The sequence below is a fragment of the Podarcis liolepis genome (genome assembly GCF_965112155.1).
Source record: "Podarcis liolepis genome assembly, chromosome: 2".
NCBI classification, from domain to species: Eukaryota; Metazoa; Chordata; class Lepidosauria; order Squamata; family Lacertidae; genus Podarcis; species Podarcis liolepis.
Window position 1 is genome coordinate 74587411 of NC_139555.1, and position 12975 is coordinate 74600385.

The 12975-nt window shown below is 46.3% G+C and overlaps 1 protein-coding gene and 1 long non-coding RNA gene across 5 annotated transcripts in view; one reads left to right on the forward strand and one right to left on the reverse strand.

Annotated features, from left to right (window-relative positions):
• Positions 1 to 5645: 5645 nt before the first annotated feature.
• LOC310700067 lies at positions 5646 to 12514 on the reverse strand. The gene is made up of 3 exons (XR_014522391.1): positions 11928 to 12514; positions 7818 to 7962; positions 5646 to 5872 (listed from the first exon to the last, which is right to left on the reverse strand). It is a non-coding gene; the product is annotated as an uncharacterized lncRNA (long non-coding RNA).
• TWF2 (twinfilin actin binding protein 2) overlaps positions 11104 to 12975 on the forward strand; it is a 63828-nt gene continuing 61956 nt past the window's right edge. For 2 of the 4 annotated variants that reach the window (XM_083488894.1, XM_083488896.1), the window contains exon 1: positions 11161 to 11317. In XM_083488894.1, coding sequence (XP_083345020.1) covers positions 11293 to 11317 — 25 coding nt within the window. In that variant the 5' untranslated portion in view covers positions 11161 to 11292. Of the gene's footprint in view, positions 11318 to 12975 lie in introns of all 4 variants that reach the window. The other 2 variants (XM_083488897.1, XM_083488895.1) reach the window with 2 other exon arrangements.

Genomic DNA, 12975 nt, shown 5'->3' on the forward strand with positions numbered 1-12975 from the left:
AACTTGGGAAGTAAGTTTAAAATAAGATTTACTTACTTTAAAATCACTCATTTGTTCACAGCAATGACAGCTGTAAAAACTGTGCAGGCAAAATACCATATTTTTCGCTCTATAAGATGCACCAGACCATAAGATGCACCTAGTTTTTGGAGGAGGAAAACAAGAAAAAAAATATTCTGAATCCCAGAAGCCAGAACAGCAAGAGGGATCACTGCACAGCGATTCCTCTTGCTGTTCTGGCTTCTCAGATAGCCGTGCAAAGCCTGCATTCGCTCCATAAAACGCACACACACTTCCCCTTACTTTTTAGGAGGGAAAACGTGTATCTTATAGAGCGAAAAATACGGTACTTACATTCACAGTATAACCAGTTTCAGGCAGGTACCTAAAGCTGGAGCAAGCACAGGGTACACCTGCCCTCATGGTTGGTCAAAGAAAGAGAGAAGAAAGAGGAAAAAGAAAGAGCGAGCGGGGAGGGAAGAAGGAACAGGAAGTACTATATGATCATTTCTCTCCAGGAGAGGAGGGGGAATGATTGAGCTCACTCTATCAATTGTATTTCTATAGTCTGAGTATCTGCCTATCAGCAATACAGTTCTGTGGACTTAGCCCTTTCACATGCTAACTAGCAATAATACACATTTGTTAGGTTTGGCTACTAATCTCCTACACATACCACCCCTATTTCCCTAATAATCACCCATCCTGAGAGGAGGAATCTGAGTTCTTCCATCCTATCGTTTGAGAATTGGACAATAAACTTTTACTTTGTTTTCAATATATTCTGCAGCACCATCTACAGTGGTACCTCGGGTTACATACGCTTCAGGTTACAGACTCCGCTAACCCAGAAATAGTACCTCAGGTTAAGAACTTTGCTTCAGGATAAGAACAGAAATCATGTGGTGGCGGCGCAGCAGCAGGAGGAGGCCCAATTAGCTAAAGTGGTGCTTCAGGTTAAGAACAGTTTCAGGTTAAGAACGGACCTCCAGAACGAATTAAGTACTTAACCCGAGGTACCACTGTAATCCCTAAATGAGACAGCGCAGCAAGTAGAGAGAAGGGACCTGCACAAACTCCCCCTCCTTCATGTGTGCACTAATGCCAAGATGAAAAAACAACAACAGTGCAATTCTAAAGCTTCCATAATCTTTAAATTACTGCCTGGTCCAATCCATTACGCAATCTTTCTGAGTCTGTATGTACTGGCGGAGGAAGAGGAGTGCAGGGGGAGCGCACTGCCCCCGGCAGCCTGATCCCGGTGGGGTGACATCGCGGCTCCCCCCCCCCCGCTCGCGCTGGGCGCCATGCCCCCAGGACGTGCACCAGCCCCCCCGCCTGCTCTCTGCCCCCCCCGCCCCCAGTGCCAGAGCATGAAGCTTCGTCACTGTCTGTATGTCTCTGCTTCTGTAGAACCAACAGGGGCAGACAGTCCTAGATGTTCCAAGCCCCAAATAACTATGAAGAGAAAGAATTGGGAAGTGAAACTGACCACCAGTACACTATGCCTCAAAAGTGGCAACAAAGAAAGTAAAAATAAACAGGGGGAAATAAACCAAGACCGCAACCCTATGCACGTGAGAGTCAATAAACCTCACTGTATTTCTGCAGAGGATTGAGATGCGGTGGAAAAGTTTATTTTTCTGCTAACAGCACATAGGAATTACTTTGCTTTCTTTTGTATTTCAAAGGTTAGATTGCCCCTGAGATTCTCCCACCTCTTGCTATGAAGGTTTGATCATGTGGAACTGAAAGCAGAGGTGGGTCATTAGCAACACAGATGAGCATTCTGGTTTGTGTAAATTTTGCTTTCTGATTACACCCTTTATGAAAATAAAAGCTGCCATAACCTTCCTGGAACAAGAGCCTCTCTCCAGCCAGCTGCTCCAAGTCAACATCACAGAATCTTAGCAGTTCATTATCACATGATTACTTCAGCTACTTAAGCAGCTATGCACACACTGTCTTTGTTTTGTTGTGAATGAATGGCTTTTCACATGCTTCAAACTGATAGGTTTTGAAGCAATGCAAATAAACACTCAAATTGTATCATGAGAGAGAAGACATTTTGGACTATTGCCATAAAAACAGGAGTGTCTTGTCACACATTAGAAATGAAAAGATTTCTTGTGGCAAAGGTTTTCATAGACTAGAATAGAACTTACCTCAATCAGTGTCAGGGACTGGCTGGAAGCTGAGAAATGGCTGGAAGGGCCAGCCAAGGAATCCTCAAGGGAAATCCCAGACTCAGAGCCTGGGGACTGGTGGAGGGACAATGAGAGGGAGAAGATTGGGAGGAGGTGCTGGAGGGACAACAGGGTTTAGTCAGCAAGAGGAACCAGACTCCAAGGCTGAAGGAGGAGGTGGGGTCAAGAGGCTGCTGAAGTATCCTGGGAGTCTCCCTCTCTGGCTGTGACCAGCTCCCTTCCCTACTGGTCTCCAAGAACACACAGGATAATGAGGGCAGAACCTAGACTACAGGTGCTCAGACACAGCTTGAGACTACTTGGGAAACATCTGGTAGACGAAGACTCTTAGAAGTCATGGTAGACAGAGACCTTCAATCCTAGCAACTCTATAGGTGCAAGACCAAATGGGGAGTGTTGCTGAGTTGCCTGCTGTTTCCTTGAATAGTTAACTTCACTGACAACTGACTCTGTTTCTTTGTGCTGACCTGCAACTGACTCCAGCCTTGACAATCAGGTAAATACAGTGCTATCCTCAGGTGGCAGATCTCAGCATGGATATAGAGAAAATAAAGATCTGGGAGTAAGTCTATGAGGCTTGCTGAATTGTCTATCCACACCTCAATTTTTTGCAAGGTAAGCACAGTGGCCATTTACAATAGTAACTGCAATAATATAATCTTCCTAGCTTTGCTATACCAATTTAACACCATGGTCTTGATTGACTGGGTCCTACATTAATAGAATCAAAATTGCTGATCAATCAATTTCACACCGAAAATCTCCATTAATTTTCCCCCCCCAGTGCTGGGAAGTGTGATGACTTTGAAGTGGATCTCGGACGGTTCATGCTCTCTCATTGGTTCCTGAGGCCAAACTGGTGGTCCTGCATAACATGACGTGAGAGATCTTGACTAGCTCCCCAATATCTTTTCCATTTTCTTCCATGGGGAGCCCAGCTGGGACCAAGGCCACGTCACCAGCGAAGCAGCTTTAATTATTTCTCCATGTACACATGGGCATAGCCAGGATTTTTGTTGAGGGGTGGGGCAGCCAAAGTTGTTGAGCTTCTTTTAGGAAATCAAAGTTGGGAAATCAAAATAGCCTGTGAAGAGGTCATTACAGGGGGGCTGGCTTCTGCTGTGGGGGGTGGGGGTGGCAGAGCCTCAAATAATTGAGTACTTTCAATGCTTTTCAATAATGTTTGTGGCTCTAGGGGGGCAGCTGCCCCTCCATGGCTACACCCATGCCTGTACAGATGATCCCCATTGTCACTATTAACCACAGGGCACTTGTCTTCTGCTCATATGATTTGCACTCTATGAGTAATAACAGCTCAGAGGGGGTCGTGATATGCATCTGGGAACTGGCTTGCAATGGTAGGATTTAAGGCCCCTCCCATAATGCCACATCCCAAATCCAAACTATTCCAAGGTGAGTTTCTTGAAAGAAATAGGCACGCATCCAGTTTTGGATGGTCCTCATCAAATGTCATTTGGCCCTCAACATTGCTGTTTTTTATGTTGGATATGTGACCATTTATATTTGAAAAATAAAGATTGATGTTTTAACCTTGTGATTGACCTGCAGCATATGTCACATTAGAGATTCATGGGCCCCCGACAGTGATTGCTATTCAGTGCTGTAATAGAGTTGTCTGAGTGGATATGAGGATGAAACTGGGTTTGTTGCAGGGTCTAGATTCATCTTAACCTTAGCTTCACAGTAACACAAATTAGTTCACAACTTAGGGGCTAATCAGTCTGGCAGGTAATGATGCTGAAGAAGTGAGGCTGGCAATGTTTGTGTTGCCAGTCAGTGTCTGCGATATAACAGTGTGAGTAAATGTGCTAAACGTGATCAGTGCAGCTTTCTCACTCTTTCCTGGCTGTTCATTATAAGAAATAATGCCCATAAATTTGCAGTTAAGGGGAATATTGGGAGCAAGTTGCAAGTGTGAGTAGAGATGAAACCAAGTGTATTTTAGTAGGGGGGGAATAAAAATACATTGCACTGATACAAGGCCAGCTTGCTTTTGTTATTGTGCACTGAATAAAGAACTTAACTGTTGTTAATCACTATATATACATTGTTATGAGTTTGGGGTGTCAGCCTAGATGATACCCTGGGTCCCTTCCATGTGATTCTCTGTATGTGGGGTAGAATCTACAACAAGAAACCAGCCAAACCACTTCCTTTAAGTTAATGGCTTCCGCTGGCCAGTTAAGCACTGCAATTTACAGGTCCAAAGAAGTTGCCATAGAGACAAATGAGTGGGCCTTTCCTCACCTCACCTGGCTGGATGCCACATCATCTTAGGTTAGGGTTGCCATATTTCAAAAAGTAAAAAGCAGGACACCTCAAAATTGTTCAGCTTTCTTTTAGGAAACCACGAAAATTGTTGAGCTTTTAAAGACACATCCAAAAGTTGTGATGTCCAAGAAAGAGACATGCTTGCTCTCTGCTGGACTTTGGGGAGTGTTAATACTGTGAGCTCAGGTTTTACATATGTGTAAATAAAACCATATACAGTGGTACCTCAGGTTACAGATGCTTCAGGTTACAGACTCCGCTAACCCAGAAATATTACCTTGAGTTAAGAACTTTGCTTCAGGATGAGTACAGAAATCATGCCACGGCAGCGGGAGGCCCCATTAGCTAAAGTGCTACCTCAGGTTAAGAACAGTTTCAGGTTAAGGTTGGACCTCCAGAACGAATTAAGTTCTTAACCCGAGGTACCACTGTATAGTACCTTCACTCCAACATAACTGAGGCCTGAGTAAGAACAGAAAGCCCTGGCATCACTCATTGCTTGGAGACTGGGGTTGCACTCAACAATACATATATATATCCAGCCTTGGGGGTGCCACTGTCTTCAGCCAGACAGTGTGCGTGTGTGTTTTCATTCACACATGGCTGGTGCATATTTAGAACAAAAAGGCGAAGAACGAATTATGCCAAATTATACCAAATTATGCATGATGTGCAGAGACACTTCTCTCCCTCTCTGCTGTCACTAAAACCAGGGGTCAGCTGATGAAGCTGAAGGATGGAAGATTCAGGATGGACCCAAGAAAGTGTTCTTTCACACACTTAACGTATGCAAAGTATTGGTACAAGTTGTGGGGTGCCCACTAGCTTAGAGGACTTAAAAGGGGACTAGGCTAACTCATGGAGCTGGAGCTCAGCCTTTCGGGGGCTGCAGCTATCTATTCCTTTGGCAGAATCTGACGCAGGATTAGAGGTTGCACTGCCTGCTTTACGAGTCCACCCTCCTCTGTATTTGTAAGTAAACACATATCTGAAAGCATCCTCATCTCTTGATAAGGAAACTGACCTTGTGGAGGTAGGTGGAGCCAACTGTCTTTTAGCACTATGAATTAGGGCTGCAAAGCAATGTTTACTTATTCCAACAGCCTGTAAACTAGAGGTCAGCAAACTTTTTCAGCAGGGGGCTGGTCCACTGTCCCTCAGACCTTGTGGGGGGCCAGACTATATTTTTTGGGGGGAGAAATGAATGAATTCCTATGCTCCACAAATAACTCAGAGATGCATTTTAAATAAAAGCACACATTCTACTCATGTAAAAAAACACGCTGATTCCCAGACCGTCCGCAGGCCGGATTGAGAAGAGGATTGGGCCGGATCTGGCCCCCGGGCCTTAGTTTGCCTACCCATGCTGTAAACTAAAGACAAAAGTTTCCTGACTTAATCAGGCACCACTTTAGACAAGTTGCTCATTGTGAAAGCTTAGGCTGCGCCATGCAATGTGAACCATGCGCTGTGTTTAGTATATTTTACATACTCCCCTCTCCAGCACTGGAGGGCTTCACTACATTGATGCTGTGTTACAATGACCATAATGGTTAGAATAATAAATACAGACACTGATTTTATTCTATAAAAGAGCAAACAGCAGTTCAGCATCTCAAAGAAGGCTGCTTTATTTTCCCCAATCCATTCCATTCAATCGAGACTCCATTCAAGTCTCAGGTTAAAACTGCACACTTCCTATAGGCACCTGGTTGTTGAAATTACAGGAGCTGCAAAGTGTTCTCAGTCCACCAGATGGCAGCAAGACCCCAAAGCAGACTCTGGTCTCGAGTTGTTCAGTGTCCAGCAAAAGATATCATGAAATCCAAGGGAAACCTTTCAACTACTAATGATTGGATTTAATGTCCTGTTCGGTTTGCCTAGCAATGGCACAGAATAATCAGTGCACTCTTTTTTAATTAAATAAAATATATCAATATTTATTTATTTATTATCATATATTTATTCTTACATAAAGGTAAAGGGACCCCTGACCATTAGGTCCAGTCGTGACCGACTCTGGGGTTGCGGCGCTCATCTCGCTTTATTGGCTGAGGGAGCTGGAATGCATGTGGCCAGCATGACTAAGCTGCTTCTGGCAAACCAGAGCAGCGCACGGAAACCCCATTTACCTTCCCGCCGGAGCGGTACCTATTTATCTACTTGCACTTTGACATGCTTTTGAACTGCTAGGTTGGCAGGAGCAGGGACTGAGCAACAGGAGCTCACCCCGTCGCGGAGATTCGATAGCCTGTATCTAATTAGCATAATAGGTGCTTTGCTTACAATAAGCACACCTTTCTGGTAAGGGGTGGTATGCTTTGCCACCCCTTTCAGTGATGTTGTTCAGCTAGTATGAATGTGGTACTAGGGGCAATATGTTCCACTGGTGCTCGAGAGAGTAGTTATCAGTATCAGAAATAAATTGTTGTTTCCAACAACAGCAATAAGAGAATCCTAGAGATACCCCCACTGGAAGAGAGGATGTAAATTCACAGCCTGAAGTAAAGGCAGCCTTTAAAAGCAAGTTTATGAAAATATATTTGACAAAGATACTAACGCGACATCTGAAATTGCACATGCTAAAGTAGTAAAGCACCCTCTGAGACCTTGCCCTAAAAGGTGGAGGAAAAAATAACTAAAATAATAATAAAATGCCACCTTTCAATAGATAAAACCATGCTCAAAGTGGCTTACAACATGAAAAGATTTATGTAAGTACAAAAGCAGTCATAAACAACAATCAAAACACATCAAAAAGCACAAGACAAAATTCCCACATAAAGCACAATAAGAGCTAGAAAAAAAGATACAGTAATTATTACAGGTAGTGAATATTTTGTGTGGGGTTCTGTACCTTGCCCCGTGTGCGTCGGTGGAGAACACATAACCCTGCCTTGCCCCGTTATACCCCATTATACCCTGCCCTTTTCTGGGTTCAAAAGGACCTGCACATCAGTGGTCGCAGGCCAATTGGACACATGCAAAATTGGATCTACCTGTCTCAACAACAACAAATTAACACCCCCCAAAACAATACTCCAACCCAAGGGTCCAAAGGGCAGCCTTAGCTTTTATAGTTGGAATCCATCAATCAGGCCTCACCCTCCCAAGCCAGATGGGAAAAAGCTGACAAGGCAGGGAGCAGGTCTTCCAGGACTCACAGCCAATAGATACAGGCAAAGCCTGCTGTGAGGTGCAAAGCTGTGGCATTAAGGGGGCAATTGCGAGCATCAGTCTAACTCCCCAGATAACAAAGCTCTCCCGCTTCTATTCTATTCTATCTCCCTACCCCTAGAGAAGACTTTTCACATGTACCTGTGGAGGAACCCCAATGCGTCTGCTATGCAATCCCTGTGCATTGCAGATGAAACTGCAGCATATTCTTCTGTAGGGCAGTGGTCTTCAGTTGGCTTGTACTCAATCTGGGTCATATCCAATCCAATGCTTCATGAACTATCTCCTTTTAAACAAACAGAAAAGAAGATGGAGAGAGAGCATGCCATTTCCTGCCAGAGTACAATGAGAAACCCCCTTCCATTCCCCCACATACAGAAGCCAATCAGCCTTGCAGATGGATCATACTTCAGCACAGGCCATGGGGAGTGCCATCCACTGTACCTGAAGAGAGCAGGCTTGGTTACAGGGTGCAGGTACACACAAACTGCCCTGTATTTTGAGCCCTTGCCACCACTTGCTCATTGATCTGCCCAGCAGCTGCCTGCTATTGCTCAAACAAATGCTGTAATACAGGAGTGGCCCTGCCAGCATGCACTGCATGAGAATGGCAACACGTGCCCCTGCATGATGCCTGCTGTTTTGTGTGGCCAGGTGTGTTGGGCTTGCTCTGTGTATGGTGAGTGAGGCCTACCAGGTGCCCTCATCTATATTCGTAGCCAGATTGAGGCTTTCCTCTCACTCGGGCACTTGACGAAATAGGATTCAGACTTTATATTAGTGTGACAGTACATTTTCCCCACCTCTGTGTAATATGGTGTTTAATGTACTGATTTGATTGGTTGACCCTTTATAGCTGTTGTTTAAAATGGTAAGTCAGCTAGAAACTGCTTTGTATTGGGCAACTAGCAAATGTAGTAATAATGATTTTTTAAAATTGTGTTTACAAGGAGTAAGAAAAAGTAGGAAATAACCAAAACAAGCCTCTTAGTCACCCCACCCCACCCCACCCCATTCCTCATGGAGCATTGCTGAAGGATAATGCAAGGAAAGGAAAAAGACTTTAATCCAGGATGCTGCTTCAACACCTGGCATGCATTGCGGATTATATCCATGTTTTTTACGATGATGAAGTTATTATTACTAATACTAATTCTTATCCTTTGGTGATCATCTGTAGCCGAGTAAGATGAACATGGTCTTAATGGTGAGTCCGTAAGGGACTGCGGAGGCCAATTCTGGATCCACACATCCTTCCACAGTGGGGACATAGGTTTCCGGGTGGGAGTAGATCATGGTAGGGGTTTGCCAAACATGCCTTCCTCTTAGCGCATTTCTCCTTTTCGCTCAGAGTTTGTGCTTCTTCAAAGTCCATGACACCTTTGGTAAAGGCTGTTCTCCAATGGGAGCACTTGCAGGCTCCCATTGTTTCCCAGTTGTTGGTGTTTATGCTACATTTTTGAAGACTTGCCTTGAGCCAGCAGTGGCGTAGCGTGGGGGGTGCAGGGGGCCCGGCTGCACCGGGCGCAACATCTGGGGGGTAGGGCTAGGGGCGCAAATCCACGGGTTGGGGGCGCAAATCCACGGGTTAAGGGGCGCAAATTACTTGCCTTGCCCCGGCTGCTGACAACCCACGCTACGCCACTGTGAGCCAGTGTGGTGTAGTGGTTAAGAGCAGTGGACTCGTAATCTGGAGAACTGGGTTCCTGTCCAGCTCCTCCACATGCAGCTGCTGGGTGACCTTGGGCTAGCCACACTTCTTGAAGTCTCTCAGCCTCACTCACCTCACAGAGTGTTTGTTGTGGGGGAGGAAGGGAAAGGAGACTGTTAGCCGCTTTGAGACTCCTTAGGGTAGTGATAAAGCGGAATATCAAATCCAAACTCTAAACCTCTTTTGTTGACCACCAGCATTAAGCTTTCAATTTTTTAAGTTTGGAATAGAGTAGTTGCTTTGGAAGATGATAATCAGGTATCCAAACAACATGATCAGTCCAACGAAGTTGATGTTGAAGAATCATTGCTTCGACACTGGTGATCTTTGCTTCTTCCAGTATACTGGCATTAGTTCGCCTGTCTTCCCAAGTGATATGTAATTTTTTTCAGAGGCACCGTTGATGGAACCTTTCAAGGAGTTGGAGATGGCGTTTATAAGTGGTCCATGTTTTGCAAGCATACAGTAAGGTTGGTAGTACAATAGCTTTGTAAACAAGCATTTTGGTTTCCCTGCAAATGTCCCAGTCCTCGTACACTCTGCACTTCAGTTGGAGAAACTGCACTCGCAGAGCTCAGGCAATGCTGGATTTCGGCATCAGTTCTGGCCCTTGTGGAAAGATAACTGCCCAGGTAGGAGAAGTGATCAATACTTTCCAATGTTACACTATTGAGTTGGATTTGTGGCAATGCAATAGCTTCTTTATCTTTTTGAAGTGTGGCACCGTCTGTTGGGTGGGACGTGGGTGGCGCTGTGGGTTAAATCACAGAGCCTAGGACTCGCCGATCAGAAGGTCGGCGGTTCAAATCCCTGCAACAGGGTGAGCTCCCGTTGCTCGGTCCCTGCTCCTGCCAACCTAGCAGTTCGAAAGCACGTCAAAGTGCAAGTAGATAAATAGGTACTACTCCAGCGGGAACGTAAACAGCGTTTCTGTGCGCTGCTCTGGTTCACCAGAAGCAGCTTAGTCATGCTGGCCACATGACCCGGAAGCTGTACGCCGGCTCTCTCAGCCAGTAAAGCGAGATGAGTGCCGCAACCCCAGAGTCGATCACGACTGGACCTAATGATCAGGGGTCCCTTTACCTTACCGTCTGTTGAGCGTAGGGGGCATATGTCATGATTTATTGGCCCATAGATGGTCTTTGTGGCTCTAAAGAAACTGTGCATCATGTGTGTCGGCTAAGTGAGGGATCTCTTGAATTTTTTTATACACTGGGAGTTCTTTAGTTCTCTGGTTCTCCTCAGCCTTAGGGCTGGCGTAAGTTTTTTCCCCCTTAGTGGTGCTGTTTCTATCTCTGCCAGATTATTATTAGCATTAGTAATAATACTAATGTGGGATAGCGGTTTGGACTAGGACCTGGGAGACCTGAGTTCCAATCCCCACTCAGCCATGAAGTTCGCTGGGTGACCTTGGTCCAGTCACAATCTCTCAGCCTAACCCACCTCACTGGGTTGTTATGGGACTAAATGAGGCAGGGGGTGTGGAGGGGGAGAAGCGTGTACTGGAAGCTACTGGGAAGGTGGGCTCTAATAAATGCAATAGATGAGACAATGCATCGTTTGTGCTAGGTAATTTCCACTGCATACTCTCTCTCTTTATATATATACAGTACAGTATTCCGTTTTCCCGGAGGGGCTGACACTCAGGAAGGCCTTGACCCCCTCCCGCTCCCCGCCAGCCTACAAGGGACGCCCCCGCCCCTCTTTCCTCGACGCCCCGCCCGCTGCCCCCTCCGCGCTCCCTCCGCCGAAGAGCGGTCCTCCCTCCGGGCGGACCCCGCTCAAGCCCCTCCTGCTCCAGTCGGCAGCAACCCGGAAGCGGGCGGTGCTGGAGTCGGAGCCGTTTCCTGCCCGGGAGACAAGCGGCCAGGGTGGGATCTGTTGCAGCGGACCTGATCCGGAGCCATGACTCACCAGACCGGCATCCACGGTAAGGACAGCGGGGAGCCGCTCACCCCCCCCTTTTGCCTCTGCGCCTGGGCAGCTCCTTGGCGCCCGCCCGGACCCCGAAGGCTGCCCCGAGCGGCCCGCCGGACGCCAGCTGCCCCTCCACCCGTGCAGCCGCGCCCCGCTCGGTATCTGCCTTTCCTCTGCCCTCCTCGCCCCAGTGCCTTGCTCGATGCAGCCTTGCATCTCCCTTTGCAAGGCAGCAGTTAAACGAGCTGGATCCTGTTGTTGTTGTTATTATTATTATTATAATCCCGCTGCCTGTTTGGAAAGGGATGCTGCACCAGCGGCGGCATCTGTTCTGGGGAGGCTTCTGAAGCCCAGGGGCATCCGTGCGAAGGTGGCTGGCTGGCTGGGGGACATGCCTTGAATTGAAGGCTAACTGGCTGCCTTGGAGCCCGGAGATCTCGCAGGCTTCTGGTGTTTCGACCTTACACCCCCCCACACACAAGGCAATGAATGCCTCCCTGAAGCACCATTTCTCCCAAATGCCTGACTAGCCCGCAGTCACCTGAGAGAATCCATTTTCTTAGGTGCTCGTCCAATGGCTGTAAAGAACACCAGTTTTCCTTAATAGAGTTTGCACAGTTTACCTGGAGCGGTTGGTTCTGGGTAAAAACTGGTATATTCTTCATAGCCCCTGCTGGCTTTGACTCGCCTGGATTTTCCAAAAAACACCACCACCAAACCCCAGTCTGAGGATCATCTTTCCTACCCAGCCCTTAGACCCCACAGCTGCCTATGTTCTGAATGACTGTGGCTCTTTGGGAGCCCTGAAATTCCTTCAGCACCTTCTCTTTTACATGTGATTTTCATATTTGTGCAGCAGCTTCTTTCCTGTAAAAGCTGCAAAGGCACCCCACAGCACTTGTTTTGATGCCAAGCCTGAGACGCCTGCTTCCTGAGCTTGTGTTTCTCTGCAAAGGATCTGTAGGTAGCAGCTCTTCTCACCAGAAATGTGTCAGCCTTTCCTCTGCTTCTCCATTATCTCTTAACATGTTCGGCTCCGCAGCATGAATCATAATTGCAGGAACCATTTCCCTTTCTGCGTAGCAGGCAGCTCCTTCGCTTCAGTGTTCCTCTCTGTCTCTGCCTTTAGCTTTCGCCCGGTGATCACACAAAAGATAATCACAAACATTAATCTTCTCAGGTTCTTTATGCTTGCTAGGATGTTGCTGAAATGCAGCACAGGATTGCAGCATAGGATGGCAGTACTTCAGAAGGCAAAGTGATGCAGAATGTACATTACTATAATTCATTAAACAATTTGGTATGATGTATGATCAAATTACTGGTAACCATGGCAAAAAAAAAAATCTCTGCCCTTTGTCCTCCTATTTTTAACTTCTTACGAAGAATTTCCAGAGATAAAATCAGGATGCAGAATGTCACCCCAGGCCTAATCCAAACCTAGTGTTGTTTCAGTTTTAATCCTACAAAGAAAATGCAGACGTCTCATGTTGCAAAAATCTTTGCAGGCTGCAATAATCCAAGAGGGATTGATTGCTATGAGGATACAATTTGATATGACAGAGCAGCAAGAAATGTGATTGGAACCAGGATAATTTCTTAAGAAAGCACTCTGCAAATGCTCTCCTAGGTCATGTTTACACACCCATATTTAACCTTGAACTATTCTTT